The sequence below is a fragment of the Salmo salar genome, chromosome ssa19 (genome assembly GCF_905237065.1).
Source record: "Salmo salar chromosome ssa19, Ssal_v3.1, whole genome shotgun sequence".
NCBI lineage: Eukaryota > Metazoa > Chordata > Actinopteri > Salmoniformes > Salmonidae > Salmo > Salmo salar.
This window is the reverse complement of record NC_059460.1, coordinates 49142010-49158341: the sequence shown is the minus strand read 5'-3', so window position 1 is coordinate 49158341 and position 16332 is coordinate 49142010. Positions and strand designations below refer to the sequence as shown.

Sequence of the window (16332 nt, the reverse complement as noted above, 5' to 3'; positions counted from 1 at the left end):
GGAAATTCTGAGGAGTTGAGTGATTAACATTTTCTGTCTGGTTGGGATAGCTTTTTCTCAGAGGTTTTTTTGTTTGTTTGTATTGTAGCGCCTCTGAGTGGGAAAAGGAAGACCACGGCAGGCAGTGCAAACTAGATATCACAGGTACAGTGGCATGCAAAAGTATTCACCCCCTGGCACTTTTCCTATTTTGTTGCCCAACCTGAATTTTTTTTTATTTATTTTTTATAGGGGTTTGTATCATTTGATTTACACAACATGCCTACCACTTTGAAGATGCAAAATATTTTTTGTGAAACTAGCAAGAAATAAGACAAAAAAACTGAACTTGAGCGTGTATAACTATTCACCCCCCTAAAGTCAATGTAGAGCTACCTTTTGCAGCAATTACAGGTGCAAGTCTCTTGGGGTATGTCTTTATAAGCTTGGCACATCTAGCCACTGGGATTTGTCCATTCTTCAAGACAAAACTGCTCCAGCTCCTTCAAGTTGCATGGGTTCCGCTGGTGTACAGCAATCTTTAAATCATACCACAGATTCTCAATTGGATTGAGGTCTGGGCTTTGACTAGGCCATTCCAAGACATTTAAATGTTTCCCCTTAAACCACTCGAATGTTGCTTTAGCAGTGTGCTTAGGGTCATTGGTTAAATAAATGTGAAAAAAATGTTTTTGAATAAATTGTCCTGCTGGAAGGTGAACCTCTGTCCCAGTCTCAAATCTCTGGAAGACTGAAACAGGTTTCCCACAAGAATTTCCCTGTATTTAGCACCATCCATCATTCCTTCAATTCTGACCAGTTTCCCAGTCCCTGCCGATGGGGAAAAACATCTCCACAGCATGATGCTGCCACCACCATGCTTTACTGTGGGGATGGTGTCTCGGGGTGATGAGAGGTGTTGGGTTTGCGCCACACATAGCATTTTCCTTGATGGCCAAAAAGCTCAATTTTAGTCTCATCTGACCAGAGTACCTTCTTCCATAGGTTTGGGGAGTCTCCCACATGCGTTTTGGCAAACACCAAACGTGTTTGCTTATTTTGTTTAAGAAATTGCTTTTTTCTGGCCATTCTTCTGTAAAGCCCAGCTCTGTGTAGTGTACGGCTTAGTGGTCCTATGACAGATACTCCAATCTCTGCTGTGGAGCTTTGCAGCTCCTTCAGGGTTATCTTTGGTCTCTTTGTTGCCTCTGATTAATGCCCTCCTTGCCTGGTCCGTGAGTTTTGGTGGGCAGCCCTCACTTGGCAGGTTTGTTGTGGTGCCATATTCTTTACATGTTTTAATAATGGAATTAATGGTGCTCCATGGGATGTTCAAAGTTTCTGATAACCCAACCCTGATCTGTACTTTTCCACTTCTCCACAACTTTGTCCCTGACCTGTTTGGAGAGCTCCTTGGTCTTGGTGGTGCCCCTTGCTTAGTAGTGTTGCAGTCTCTGAGGCCTTTCAGAACAGTGTGTATGTGTGTGTGTGTGTGTATATATACTGAGATCATGTGAGACTTAGATTGCACAGGTGGGCTTTATTTAACTAATTATGTGACTTCTGAAGCTAATTGATTGCACCAGTTCTTATTTAAGGGCTTCATAGCAAAGGGGGTGAATACATATGCCCGTACCACTTTCCTGTTTGTTTTTTTTAATTTTTAGAATTTATTGAAACAAGTCATTTCACTTCACTTCACCAATTTGGACTATTTTGTGTATGTCCATTACATGAATTCCAAATAAAAATCCATTCAAATTACAGGTTGTAATGCAACAAAATAGGAAAAACACCAAGGGGGATGAATACTTTTGCAAGGCTGTGTGTGTGTGTGTGTGTGTGTGTGTGTGTGTGTGTGTAATTTGTATATTTAAAAAAAAAAAATGTATCACACACACTGTTTTTATTACTAAGGATAGGTTCCCAACTGAGATTCTGTCATCAACTAGTTGTCTCTCCATGTGAGGTCACTGGGAATACTGTGTGTGCCAGAGGAGGCTGGTGGGAGGAGCTATAGGAGGAAGGATCATTGTAATGGCTGGAATGGAACGGTATCAAACACAAACATATGGAGCCCACATGTTTGACTCTGTAATGGCTGGAATGAAAAGAAGGGAACAATGAGCCCGTCTTCCTATAGTCCTTCCCACCAGCCTCCTCTGGTGTGCGCAATGTACATGTTCAGTGGTTTTATTTTCCTTCCATGGTTTGAAGAGACCTGAGTAGGAAATAAACTGAAGTTTGTAGAGGCTACTACTTCAACTTTGTACTAAGGCTAGTTTGTACTTTTAGGTGTTGGCTTTCAGTAACAACTGATTCATCATATGAAGCAATCGGTGCTCATAATATCCCACTGGGTGCTGACGTCAGTTCAATGTCTAGTTTTGAGTTACATTTGGTTGAGTTGTCAACTAACGTGAAATCAACAAAAAATGTAACCATGTCATTGGATTTGGGTTAAAATACTTTTTGCAAATCCAATCCGTTTTTCACGTTGATTCAACATCATCACATTGATGTTTTTGTTTGAAATGACATGGATTCGCCCAGTGGGATGATTCTGACTTATCCTGAATTATGTTGTGAAACTGCGTGATCATGTCAACTCTTTTAGATTTTCAATAGGGACAGTAACTCAAACTGATAATGTTGCTAGAATTATCTTAGATATCCTAAATCAATCTTGCCTCATAACTATTCAACAAGGGGTATAACTTCATTATTTTATATCCTCCTGTGTTGTAAGGACAGTACACTGGACCAATGAGGCCTACAGAGTTGAAGGCTTAAAATCAGTAAATTTGGGCCACCCCTTATGTTTAGAAAGAGAACTACTCTCCCTGCTGTAGGCCTATATGTTATTACTGATCTCAATGGTGGTGGACACAGCCAAGTCAGACCCTTTTTTGGCATTCAGGTTTCTTTCCCACGGCTCCTCTCTGTGGCTTGTTATTCACACTGATTTGAGGGCACTTTAATCGTCACGTTTGTGGCACGTACAATTTAACAGGCCGCATGTCAAGGTGACAATATGCCCACAATTTATATTCTGCATTTTAATGACGATCTAAATTTTGTAAAAAAACAACACATTGAGAGCAACAGCTCGCAGTTGTTGATTCATGCTCTTGGCAAGCTTTAACTAGTCTTGCAAACACCAGCCTCTCTAGCTCACTGTGTATTTAGGCTAAGCTTTACCCTGAGTTACTCACACTTAAAACAATTGATTTCCTGTTATGGTGGTAACATTGCATCGTGCATAAAAACAGCCCTTAGCTGTGGTATATTGGCCATATACCACTCCCACCCGGGCCTTATTGCTTAACTAACGCATGGTATATCAGCACGGTAGAATTAAATGGCTATAGTTCATTCTTACATGTTCTATGTTTGAGCTGCTTTTGAAAGCAAGTCTAATTGAAAACATTATTGGCATTGTTGAATTCGATTTTCATAATTGCAAGCTAGGACTGCTGGTTTGGTTAGCTAAACTAGCAACAAAGATTTGTTTTATAACTAACCCAAGATAGACCTGAACCCGTCGTTCCCAATGGGAGCAAATTAATCATAGTGGGCAGAACCAGCATGGAGGTGGGCAGAGCCAAGTACGAGCTAGTGAGATCCTATTGGCGCGTTCTAGCATTTATTTGCATTTTCCATTAGGGAATGCCTACTCTGAAGTGCGCGTGTGCAATAACTAAATTTGCTCTTCCACTCCTAAACAATGCAATTTTTGGAACCTTTGGCAATGGGTAAAGTCTACAAAACGTAGTCCAATCTGTTAAAGATTTTAGTTTTGGAAAGGTCATAGTTTAATTCAACGAATGTTTAATTGATGAGAAAATGTGTTTAATGTCAGCCAAAATCCATCTCGCTCCATCTTCTCCCACTGCCGGCCACTGGACTTCCTCTCATCACCATATTTGGTAGTGAGTGGAAACGCCAACCGGATGCTTCACATTTATACATCCTGTGAAATATCTGGCTCTAATAAGAATGAATAGAATGGGCTTGGAACCTCTAAACCTGTCAGTCTAACTGGTATTCTCATGGCAGACCTGGTATTGTGACGCAGGATTGCCACGGTTACCAGGCTTTGGCTTCCTCCAGGCGTCTTAAGTCTTGGACGGCATGAATTGGAAATGGCTCGCTAATGTTTGAATGAGTTGATAAAGTAGAATAAAGGTATAAAACTTTGAATTAGTGTTCATTAGTTGTAACATCACAGAACTAGAATGAGATTGAATTCATGAGTAACACACACATTCCTAATCAAAACTGAAGGCACATTAAAATTAAATGAAATATGTTTATTATGAAACATACTCTACATTTGGTGATGTAGAGTATGTGGACACCCCTTCAAATGAGAGGATTTGGCTTTTTCAGCCAAACCCGTTGCTGACAGGTGTTTAAAATTGAGCATACAGCCATGCAATCTCCATAGACAAACTTTGACAGTAGAATGGCCTTACTGAAGAGCTCAGTGACTTTCAATATGGCACCGTCATAGAATGCCACCTTTCCAACAAGTCAGTTCATCAAATTTCTGCCCTGCTAGAGCTGCCCCGGTCAACTGTAAGTGCTGTCATTGTGAAGTTGAGACGTCTAGGAGCAACAACGGCTCAGCGGTAGGCCACACAAGCTCACAGAACGGGACCGCTGAAGCGCGTAGCGTGTGAAAATCGTCTGTCCTCGGTGCAACACTCACTACTGTGTTTCAAACAGCCTCTGGAAGAAACGTCAGCAAAATAACTGTTCGTCGGGAACTTCATGAAATGGATTTCCATGGCTGAGCAGCTGCACACAAGCCTAAGATCACCATGCGCAATGCCAAGCGTTCGGCTGGAGTGGTGTAAATCTCGCCGCCATTTGACTCTGGAGCAGTGGAAACGCACTCTCTGGAGTGATGAATCACGCTTCACCATCTAGCAGTCCGACGGCCAAATCTGGGTTTGGCGGATGCCAGAGTAACGATACCTGCCCGACTGCATAGTGCCAATTGTAAAGTTTGGTGGAGGAGGAATAATGGTCTGGGGCTGGTTTTCATGGTTCGGGCTAGGCCCCTTAGTTCCGGTGACGGGGAATGACGGGGAATCTTAACGCTACAGCATATAATGACAGTCGAGACGTTTCTGTGCTTCCAACTTTTTGGCAACAGTTTGGGGCAGGCCCTTTCCTGTTTCAGCATGACCATGTCCCTGTGCACAAAGTGAGGTCCGCACAGAAATGGTTTGTCAGTCAGTGTGGAAAAACTTGACTGGCATGCACAGTGCCCTGTCCTCATCCCCATCGAACACCTTTGGGATGAATTGGAACGCAGATTGCGAGCCAGGCCTAATTGCCCAACATCCATGCCCAACCTCACTAATGCTCTTGTGGCTGAATGGAATCATAGTGGAAAACCTTCCCAAAAGGGTGGATGCTGTTATAGCAACAAAGGGGGGACCAACTCCATATTAATGGCCATGACTTTGGAATGAGATGTTCGATGAGCAGGTATCCACTTACACTACATGACCAAAAGTAAGTTTTAGATTCCCAGGAATGAGAAATGGCAGTGTCACTACTTATTTCAAAATAAAATAAAAAATCAGACATTCACATGTGTGACACTTAGGGAAGACTCATTCCCTACAGAATTTGAGGTATGGAATTACACATTACATACAAGAACAGATTCACTACAAAGGGGTTATGCGTTTTAGCAACAGGACTTGTTGAGGAGTTATCCTCAGCATATCTATGTAATTGAACAGATTCATTTATTTGTGCCATTTTTATATCCGGGAATTCTGAGCCCAACCCCAAAGACAGTTTGCTCCAGTACAAGAGATCTACTACATCACTGTGGACTCAGTCATAATGCAAACACAGTTTGCAGGCTGTAGTTTTTATAATTTTTTTTGCATGTTGCTTTGTAAACAGGGGAACCATGACTATGCTAGAATGAGTCCTAGTAAGAGTTCAGAGGCACTCATTTGCAGCCTGGAGCATGACTTGCGAGACCCTATCCATGACCTGTAAGACCCTATACTTGACTTGCAAGACCATATTCCAAGTCCTACACCATCAACTCCCTCAGGAACTCCATACCCTGTAAGCACTCCATAGATACCCACTACACATACAAAAATTAGAGGCCAAGTCATAGCGAGTCACTAGTTGGCTCCTTGTGGAGCCTTCTCGCCCGGGCCATAATGAATGCATTTGTATTTAGTGTCTTTTATGTATTATTCAGTTTGCAAACATCTGTGGTGCCTATAACGTTACATAATCTACCTGTGATTGTTGTTAATTAGAATGTACCTATCAACAGGTTAGCTAGGAGCTAATGTCTTATCTCTGAGTAATTCATTTCCCTAAAGTTTTCCCAAGAACAAACTCACTACACCACATAACATTAGCCTACTTCAACACTGTCCTCCATATCAATCAGGGTAGCTAGTCAGCTGGTTTAATGCGACTTTTTTTTACCCTGAATCTTTTCTTTGTGATTAAAAAAATATATATAATTATGATTTCTAATAAGGTACACACAACAGGTGCACATAGACAGAGAACCAAGTGACAACCTAACCCAAGCTACGTCTCAGCTAGCTAAGTTAACGTTAGCTAGCTAGCTACATTTGCGATAACTTAGCTAACATTAGCTAGACGCCAGTTATTGTTACATTTATTAATAAGCTGGCTAGCTAATATGTTATCAATCGATGTAACAATGTTGTCATGCTTACTAACTAGCTATGTTAATTAACAAGCTAGCTAGTAAATATCTTTACCTTATTACCGATTTGATTCAAGCAAAGAGGGGGGCAAAAAAGTCAATTTTACTGTTTCGGTCGACGATGGCAATGTTACAAATACGGCTAATGGCTGTATCCAGGCACTCCATAATGCGTCGTGCGTAAGAACAGCCCTTAGCCTTGGTATATTGGCCATATACCACACCCCCTTGGGCCTTATTGCTTAAATATATCACGGCTGTCAGCCAATCAGCATTCAGGGCTCGAACCACCCAGTTCATAATCATTATTATTTCAATGCTAGCAAGTCTGTTTGTTTGTTACCAAGGCAACTACTGTAGCTATCTAGTAAACTTGCTAGCTACTTCAGTGGATGTTGAACACCTTTCTACCAGTGTTGTGCTGAAAAATCTCCCCCCTGACAGAATCTGCCCCCTCCCTTCTAATTTCCTTAATTTTGTGGCTAGAGTCAAATTCTTTCTGTGGCACACAGTCAAAAACTTTCTACAGAACAAACTTCATGTCAGGATAGGCAACCGAAATTAATAATGAATGTATGTGTGTTTATATTAAACAGAGGCTGGAGTAAAATGTTGGCAAGCAATAAACATTTCAGAACAACTATGGCTGAATTATTATCCTTACACTTTCAAAAATACTAGTCGATTAAGACATGGAAGAGATGACGAATTTTGGCAAAGATATTTATTTATAGACTAATACAGATCAGTAGTGGATTTAGGTACGGGCGGGGAGGGGCGCTAAAGGGGGGTTCGCCCAGGGCGCCATACAAGGTAGAACCGCCACATACACTTGAAACAAATAGCCAAACCGAAAATTGCAGACAAATGCTTTCTGCTACTGGGACCAGTGAAATAAATGTAGGCTAAACTGACAACGGCGTGAGGAGCGGAAATGTAAACTAGCTAGCAAGTCGCAGCAATGAAGAACGGGGGGGGGGATATGATTTTCGGCACAACACCGGCAAATGAACACATTTTTATCTCAGGCAAATGTGTTAAATTATAGCCATAATCAACTCTGGGTTCTATGCGTTCTCTCGAAAATAATGCAACTCTGTGGAAGGTGTGTTCCACGACGCGCTATTTTCCATAGAACGCATTGCCCCTCGTTATGCCTCGATCACACCGACAGTGTTTATGCAGTTTGCTACACCAGAAGTGTATTAATTTACAATGGAACGCTGCGTTTGACTTGCAGCATTAAGTTCTGTGTGGTGCATATGTTGGACTTATCAGACGTGTGCGTCAAACTGTGTACACGGCTTGACAGAAATGGTAGCAGAAGGTGAATGTTGAACTTTTGTTCCACACATATCCAGATGATGCTGTGTTACATTTTGCTCAAAACACAATTGGTCTATCGTTGTGATCGATGGGGTTAATTGATTATGGGCGACACATTAGCGCTCACTTTCTGTTACTTTCAGTTTTATCAGAGCTATTGTGTGTATCACAGATAACGTGTGACGATATGGGTGTCATCCCATCCACATAAAGTAAGTGAGGCTTCTTTTCTGATGTAATTTTCTGGAGAAGTGGCAAAATTATGGCCTTTTAAGCCTTTTGCTAATATAAACAACCATCCCCCTCCCTCAAAGACCGATTTGTAAACAGTGCCCCACCCTGTGAGCAAACTGTTGGAATGTTCGATGTTTCCCCATACCCACGCTTCAAATACGTTGCCTCAACTTGCCTGTTGGTTCATTTCTTATGAGGAGTAGCGTATTGTCAAACCGGATTTGTTCATTCCGCAACAGAGCCACAACAAGGTAACACGTTTTGTCGTCAATTATTCCACAGAGCGTGCAATAATATAGCCTACACATTTTTAATATATACGACTCTCAACACGGAATTAGCTTTCTCCATTATACTGTATTGATACGGCAATAACAATATCAGACATGTTTGAAATGGTTACAAAGTCGTAGACGCGGTGTGTTTTTATGAAATGACAGTTTTACTGAGCTGTGGGCTAATTCCTCACCTGAAAGCACTTTTCGCTGGTATTTGAACGGATAGTTGAGGCTTTGTTTCTTAAAATTATCAGTCTCGTATCCTGAACGAGAGAGCGCTTGCTTGTGTCGAAATTCTGCGGTCCTGTGTGTGCGCGCGCAATATTATGTGTGTGTTTGTATACAGTGGTGGGGAAAATGTACCCTATTGTCATACTAGAAGATAAGGAAAGCTACCTTACTTTTACTTGAGTCATGTTCCATTGAGTCACCCAGTAAAATACTACTTGAGTAAAAGTCCAAAATGATTTGGTTTTAAGTGTACTTAAGTATCAAAAGTAAACGTTTTAAATTCCTTATATTAAGCGACCCAGACGGAACGTTTTAGTTTTTATTTACGGATAGCCAGGGGCACGCACCAACACTCAGATATCATTTACAAATGACTCGTGTGTTTAGTGTGTCTGCCAGATCAAAGGCAGTGGGGATGATCTGGGATGTTCCCTTGATGTGTTGGAATTGGACCATTTTCCTCTCCTGCTAAGCATTCCAAATGTAATGAGTACTTTTTGATGTCAGGAATAATGTATGGAGTAAAAAGTACGTCATTTTCTTTAGGAGTGTAGTAAAGTAAAGGTTATCAAAAATATAAATAGTAAAGTACTGATGCCCCCAAAAACTACTTAGGTAGGACTCTAAATAAGTTTTACTTAAGTACTTTACGTGTGTGCGTTTTGAATGAAAAGCACATTTTCTTGTTCATTAAAATAACATCAAATTGATCAGAAATACAGTGCAGAATATCAACATAGGCGTACAGAGGCCCATTATCAGCAACCATCACTCCTGTGTTCCAATGGCACGTTGTTAGCTAATCCAAGTTTATAATTCTAAAAGGCTAATTGATCATTGGAAAACCCTTTTGCAATTATGTTAGCTGAAAACTGTTGTTCTGATTTTAAAAAAGCAATAAAACTGGCCTTCTTTCGACTAGTTGAGTATTAGGAGAATCAGCATTTGTGGGTTCAGTTACAGGCTCAAAATGGCCAGAAACCAAAGACCTTTCTTCTGAAACTCGTCAGTCTATTCTTGTTCTGAGAAATGAAGGCTATTCCATGTGAGAAATTGCCATGAAACGGAAGATCTCATACAAAGCTCTGTACTCCCTTCACAGAACAGCGCAAACTGGATCTAACGAGAATAGAAGGAGTAGGAGGTGCACAACTGAGCAAGAGGACAAGTACATTAGTGTCTAGTTTGAGAAACAGATGCCTCACAAGTCCTCAACTGGCAGCTTCATTAAATAGTACCCGCAAAACAGTAGTCCCTATGTCAACAGTGCAGAGGCGACTCCGGGATTGTCCTCTGTCCACTGTCTGTTCTTTTTGCCCATCTTAATCTTTTATTTTTATTGGCCAGTCTGAGATAAGGCTTTTTCTTTGCAACTCTGCCTAGAAGGCCAGCTTCCCGGAGTCACCTCTTCACTGTTGACGTTAAGACTGGTGTTTTGCGGGTACTATTTAACGAAGCTGCCAGTTGAGGACTTGTGAGATGTTTGTTTCACAAACTAGACACTCTAATGTACTTGTCCTCTTGCTCAGTTGTGCACCGGGGCCTCCTACTCTTTCTATTCTCGTTAGATCCAGTTTGCGCTGTTCTGTGAAGGGAGTACAGAGCTTTGTACGAGATCTTCAGTTTCTTGGCAATTTCGCGCATGGCATAGCCTTCATTTCTCAGAACAAGAATAGACTGACGAGTTTCAGAAGAAAGGTCTTTGTTTCTGGCCATTTTGAGCCTGTAACCAAACCCACAAATGCTGATGCTCCAGATACTCAACTAGTCTAAAGAAGGCCAGTTGTATTGCTTCTTTAACCAGAACAGTTTTCAGCTGTGCTAACATAATTGCAAAAGGGTTTTCTAATGATCAATTAGCCTTTTAAAATAATAAACTTGGATTAGCTAACACAGCGTGCCATTGGAACACAGGAGTGATGGTTGCTGATAATGGGCCTTATGTAGATATTCCATAAAAAATTCTGCCGTTTCCAGCTAGAATAGTCATTTACAACATTAACAATGTCTGCACTGTATTTCTGATCAATTTGATGTTATTTTAATGGACAAAATGTGCTTTTCCTTCAAAAACAAGGATATTTCTAAGTGACCCCAAACTTTTGAACGTGTGTGTGAGAGAATCTGTTGAATGGGTGATTTTAATGCACTCTACATTGTGAATATTTTACTTTTACCATTATAAATAGATACTTTTTTTATTCTACAATTAATACATCTGCTTTGTCATCACACTATTCAATAGATTACATATATAATAGGCTTTGTAACACACAGTTTGTCAAAGTAATGTGTGAATGCTTGTAAATGTGTTATGAATTGTTTTAGATTTTTTTTTCTCTCCCATTTTAGGACAAAATTGTCACAGCAAGTTCAATCCCAAACCTTGGTAGGATGGATTAACCTCTAGATTTGCCTGACTGGACACTCCAGGTGTCGGCAGCACCCAATGTCCTTTCTACGTGATGAGTGTGACCTGAGGAGGACTCTGGATTTGTTAGACCGAACCGCTAACACCTCTGGACTCTTCCACCCAAGTTTCTCCCTCCGTTTGCCACTCGTACGGCACGGGTACTGACATGAAGAAAGTGGCCCAGTGGTCAACAGAGGACGTGCGCCAGTGGCTGACCAATGAGGGGATGCAGGAATACTCTGAGGCCTTCCGCCACCTGGACGGCCAGGGTCTCCTGCAGCTCTCCAAGGCGGACTTCCAGACAGCCCCTCTGGTCCTTGTCACCTCGGACAGAGGCAGACAGCTTTTGGACAAGATGGAGACTCTCAGAATAGAGCACCACATTGAAGCACATAAAAATGGGCACACCAACGGACACTCCATCTTGACCGTCATCAATGAGGTAAATGGGAACAAGCCCAAGAGTAACGGTCTGATCAATGGGTTTCACAAGGAACGGGTTCAGATCCCCATGCCTGAGATCAACCGCTCTCCGTTCCCTGAAGAGTGGGGGAAGACTGGCGTGGCTTGCATCTACGCCATGGTCTGCTTCGTCTGCACCACCATCATTATCTCCGTGGTCCACGAACGCGTGCCTCCCAAAGAGGCTACTCCGCCCCTGCCAGACAAGTTCTTTGACTTTTTTGACCGAGTAGACTGGGCTTTTTCCATATGCGAAATCAACGGCATGATACTGGTCAGCCTGTGGCTTCTACAGTTGACACTGTTAAAATATAGGTAAAAGAACAAGATAAGTTACAATAATTTGATAACGGCTTGAATTCTAACATCCGGAATGTATTGAACGATCCACTCCATGTTAAAGTATGTTTTGCCATGTGCTGATTAAGCGCTCCAGCAAGTCTTGATTCTGTATGTACTACTTTCTCGTCCTCAGGTCCATCGTTGGTCGACGTTTCTTCTTCATCGTTGGCACACTGTACCTATACAGGTGTATCACCATGTACATAACCACACTCCCTGTGCCAGGAATGCATTTCAAGTGCTCTCCTAAGGTACTTGCTACTTCTCCCTGGGCTCAGAAATATAGCCTTTTTGTTGCATTATTTAATTATGAAAAAACATACAGGTAACTGCCAAAATAAAGAAAATACCAACATAGTTTCTTAATAGGGCGTTGGGCCACCACGAGCCAGAACAGCTTCAGTGCGCCTTGGCATATATTCTGCTAGTGTCTGGAACTCTATTGGACGGATGCAACACCATTCGTCTACTAAATTCCATAATTAGTTTTTTTGTTGTTGTTGATGGTGGTGGAAAATACTGTCTCAGGCCCCTCTCCAGAATCTCCCATAAGTGTTCAATTGGGTTGAGATGACGGCCATGGCATATGGTTTACATCGTTTTCATGCTCATCAAACCATTCAGTGATCACTCATACCCAGTGGATGGGGGCATAGCTATGGTAGCAAAAATAATAGCAAAAAGAAGGACCTGCCAAGCATGTTTATACATGACCTTAATCATGATGGGATGTTAATTGCTTTATTAACTCAGGAACCAGACTTGTGTGGAAGCACCTGCTTTCAATATACTTTGTATCCCTCAATTACTGAAGTGTTTCCATTATTTTGGCAGTTACCTGTAGCATACTAAGTGAAATGACTGTGTAGTTAGTAGCTTGTCTTAACATGTCTGTGAACCTCAGAGGTCAATGTTGAAAGTGCTGAGTGAGAAGGCCCTGAGAATAGCCTTTTTTTATGTGGATGATGAGAAAAGCAAAATTATTTCCCAGCTGTTGACCCCCTATGGTCCCAATTTTCCATTGCAGGGTTTTAAATGGCAGTTTAAAAAAAAGAACTGGAGATGTTCTCACGTTAAACGACAACAGATGATTTATGCCTCTTTTGAAGGTTTTTTTATTTTTATTTGTGGCATGTTGGTCATATTTTTAAGGATAGTAGATGGCATTTGTCAATTTGATTTAGACCCATTTCTTCAGCACTTTCTCAGCCATGCTATAGTAAAAGCTGATATATTCCTTCACATTAAGTTGAGGATTTATCTGTAGCCAACATTTTATATGGTCTTAAGACTCAATGGCTGTGAACATTTATTTGACTGCGTATGACCACTTTGTTCACCTACTGTGAGAACCGCTTACCTCAATGCTCCCTACCTTTAGCAGGTCTGTTCAGTCATGAAGCAGTGGTGTAGCATTACAGTTCCTCTTGAGTGTTCCTCCCCTCACGTTAGTGGGAGACATACAGTAGGGAACTAGTGAACAAGGCCAGGATCTGCATCCCCTCAGCACACCACAGGCCAGGATATCCCCTTAGAGGAAACCATTTGTTATCAGTCCAAATTTGCCGGCTCACCTATTTCTGACAATTCCACATTTCCTATTTAATCTAACTGAATTAACCAAATTAGTGATAGCTTTCCAATTGTTGAAAGCAGTTGGCTGTGGGCCAGCGTTTCTGACTGGAGGCCTTGTTCCAAGTTAGTCTGATCATGTATGATCAGCTTCTAACTGGCGAACAGGGTTAGTACTGTTCAAGCTCCTAATAGTAGGCTAACACATCCCCTTTCACAGACACAAATGTTACTGTATTATTGTTGAATAAGTCTGTTTTTATGCCTTTCTGGAGCACACTAACTTGACATGCTTTTGTGGTGTTTTATTTTTTATTCTGTTGTAGCTGTTTGGTGACTGGGAGTCCCAAATGCGGCGAGTCATGAAGATGATTGCAGGAGGAGGCCTCACCATCACTGGCTCGCACCACATGTGTGGGGACTACCTTTACAGTGGCCACACAGTCATGCTGACACTCAGCTATCTCTTCATTAAAGAATGTAAGTAGGTTACACAACACTACGGCGTGGCCTCTCTTAGTGAAAACCTGTGAAGTCTGTGATGTTTATTTTTGGAGTGGAGGAGGCACTCGGTGGTAAACTGTACGAGCTGATGTATGCCTGTTGAGAGAACATACATCTGATTGGTCACATTGACTTAAAGGTATTTTCTGTGTTTCTCGCAGACTCTCCGAAACGGTTCTGGTGGTACCATTTGATCTGCTGGCTGCTCTGTGCTGTAGGCCTCTTCTGCATTCTCTTGGCTCATGACCACTACTCCATAGACGTGGTGGTGGCTTACTTTATCACCACACGCCTATTCTGGTGGTACCACACCATGGCCAACCAGCAAGTAAGTCTATATTTGGTCACACTTACCAGTGGAATAACCAATGTAATTACCCTGTAATAGACTAGTATTACTTGCATGTTCAACGTGTCTCAACAATTATGGCATAGTGTTGTTCATGAACATTTAATTTGTTTCACAGGTGCTGAAGGAATCATCGCAGAGCAACCTTTTCTCAAGGGTGTGGTGGTACCGAATTTTCCAGTACCTGGAACAAAATGTCACAGGCATCGTCCCTCGGAACTACCGGATGCCGCTGTCATGGCCACCGGCCCAATGGAGTCAAGTGAAGTACAGCCGGATTGAAACACAGTGCCCGTGACAGCGGGAAGTGATCTAATCACAAGAAGATGCCCTATCTATCAAACTCTGATGCTGTTCCATCTCCCTTTAACTTTCTCCTGTAACATGCACTCCAGTCCAACTGGCTAGTACTGTGACAACCATCGTTTCAGCCAAAACATTTCACATTGGAAAACAATCAGTCTATCCTCTCGAGGCTACTCTCAAAGTAATGGTTTCCAGTGGGTGGATCGCAAGCATTTCAAAAATGGGTCCAGATCTATTTCAGCTAGCAACAGGAAATCTGTTAGTTAAAGGCTAATATTTCCCTCTGTAACCAGTTACTGAAATGTTATTAAATAAACATGTTTGTCACAGCGATTGGGCTGTTCCAAAAGTTTGGTGTTATCATGCTCAGATGTTTTACCAAGTTTTGGTTGAAAATAGCTTTGAGAACTGACCTGTCGTGAAGCAGGAGGTGTTTTTTGTAGTGACTTACATTTTTGTAGCTGTCTAAAATAAGCTTGGCCAAGGTGTAAACAATTTTCTAAGCATATAACAGGTTTATTATTCAAATTAATGCTTTAGATTTTTACAGTTAGGAGACTAGAGCGAAAAGGAGAACTTAGTCACAATATTCCTCAGTGCCTTTCTTGTTGTGATTGTACAGTAAGTGTATCAGTGTCCTCATTAATGTTGACTTGAATGACCGTTTTTAAAGTGCTACATCAGTATTTCCACTTGAACAGATAGGAGGGTGCTTAAATGAACCTGACGCTGATCACCGATTACAGCATAGACAGTTGAGCAATTATGACTCCATGACATTTTCTCCCTGTTTCTGAATGTAAAGAATCATGTAATTCTTTTAATCATGTCAGTGTCTTTCCAAGAGAAGTCATGTTTGCTTAAAAAAATAGAAAATCATGAATAATTTGTTATTTTCCATTGATTTATTTATTACATCGATAATTTCTTGTGTTTCTGCTTGGGATATTGGATTCCCATGTCATTTCTTGCCTATTATGCCAAATAGCTGCATTGTTTGGGCTGTCCTTTGACCCAAAGGTTAGGTCAGTGTGATGGAGAGGGAGGTTAAAAGCAAGGTTTTATTGAGTGGTCCTGACAATTTCTCAGCTTACTGATGATGACTGACCCAAATGCCCCTCTCCTCAACTTATATGTATACCTCAGAAGTGTCGCGTTAACCACCCAATGAGAAGAGCTGATTATGGTGTAACCATGGAAGAAATCAATCCAAAAGGAAATAAATAATATTTAGCACACCTTAATCTGTGATTCTTTTGTTTTATTTATGTACTGGAGAAGTGATCTTTCTGTACACAATTTGGTCATGTGTATAATATAATTTCACTCTGTAATCCACCATATACAGTACCAGTCAAACGTTTTTCTTTAATTTTACTATTTTCTACATTGTAGAATAATAGTGAAGACATCAAAAACTATGAAATAACACATGGAGTCATGTAGTAACCAAAAAAGTGTTAAACTAATAAAATCTATTTTTATTGAGATTTTTGAGATTCTTCAAAGTAGCTACCCTTTGCCTTGACAGCTTTGCAGTCTTCTCATTCTCTCAACCAGCTTCGTGAGGTAGTCATTTCAAGTAACAGGTGGGCCTTCCTTATTG

General features: G+C 41.3%; 1 protein-coding gene across 7 annotated transcripts in view; it reads left to right on the top strand.

Moving 5' to 3' along the window:
• LOC106578955 (phosphatidylcholine:ceramide cholinephosphotransferase 1) overlaps positions 1–15970 on the top strand; it is a 59787-nt gene extending 43817 nt beyond the window's left edge. For 4 of the 7 annotated variants that reach the window (XM_014158274.2, XM_014158269.2, XM_014158275.2 and 1 more), the window contains 5 exons: positions 11131–11968; positions 12129–12246; positions 13894–14047; positions 14233–14399; positions 14539–15970. In XM_014158274.2, coding sequence (XP_014013749.1) covers positions 11358–11968; positions 12129–12246; positions 13894–14047; positions 14233–14399; positions 14539–14718 — 1230 coding nt within the window. In that variant the 5' untranslated portion in view covers positions 11131–11357 and the 3' untranslated portion in view covers positions 14719–15970. Of the gene's footprint in view, positions 1–88; positions 145–8116; positions 8521–11130; positions 11969–12128; positions 12247–13893; positions 14048–14232; positions 14400–14538 lie in introns of those variants that run through there. The other 3 variants (XM_014158276.2, XM_014158273.2, XM_014158270.2) reach the window with 2 other exon arrangements.
• The last annotated feature ends 362 nt before the right edge of the window (positions 15971–16332 follow it).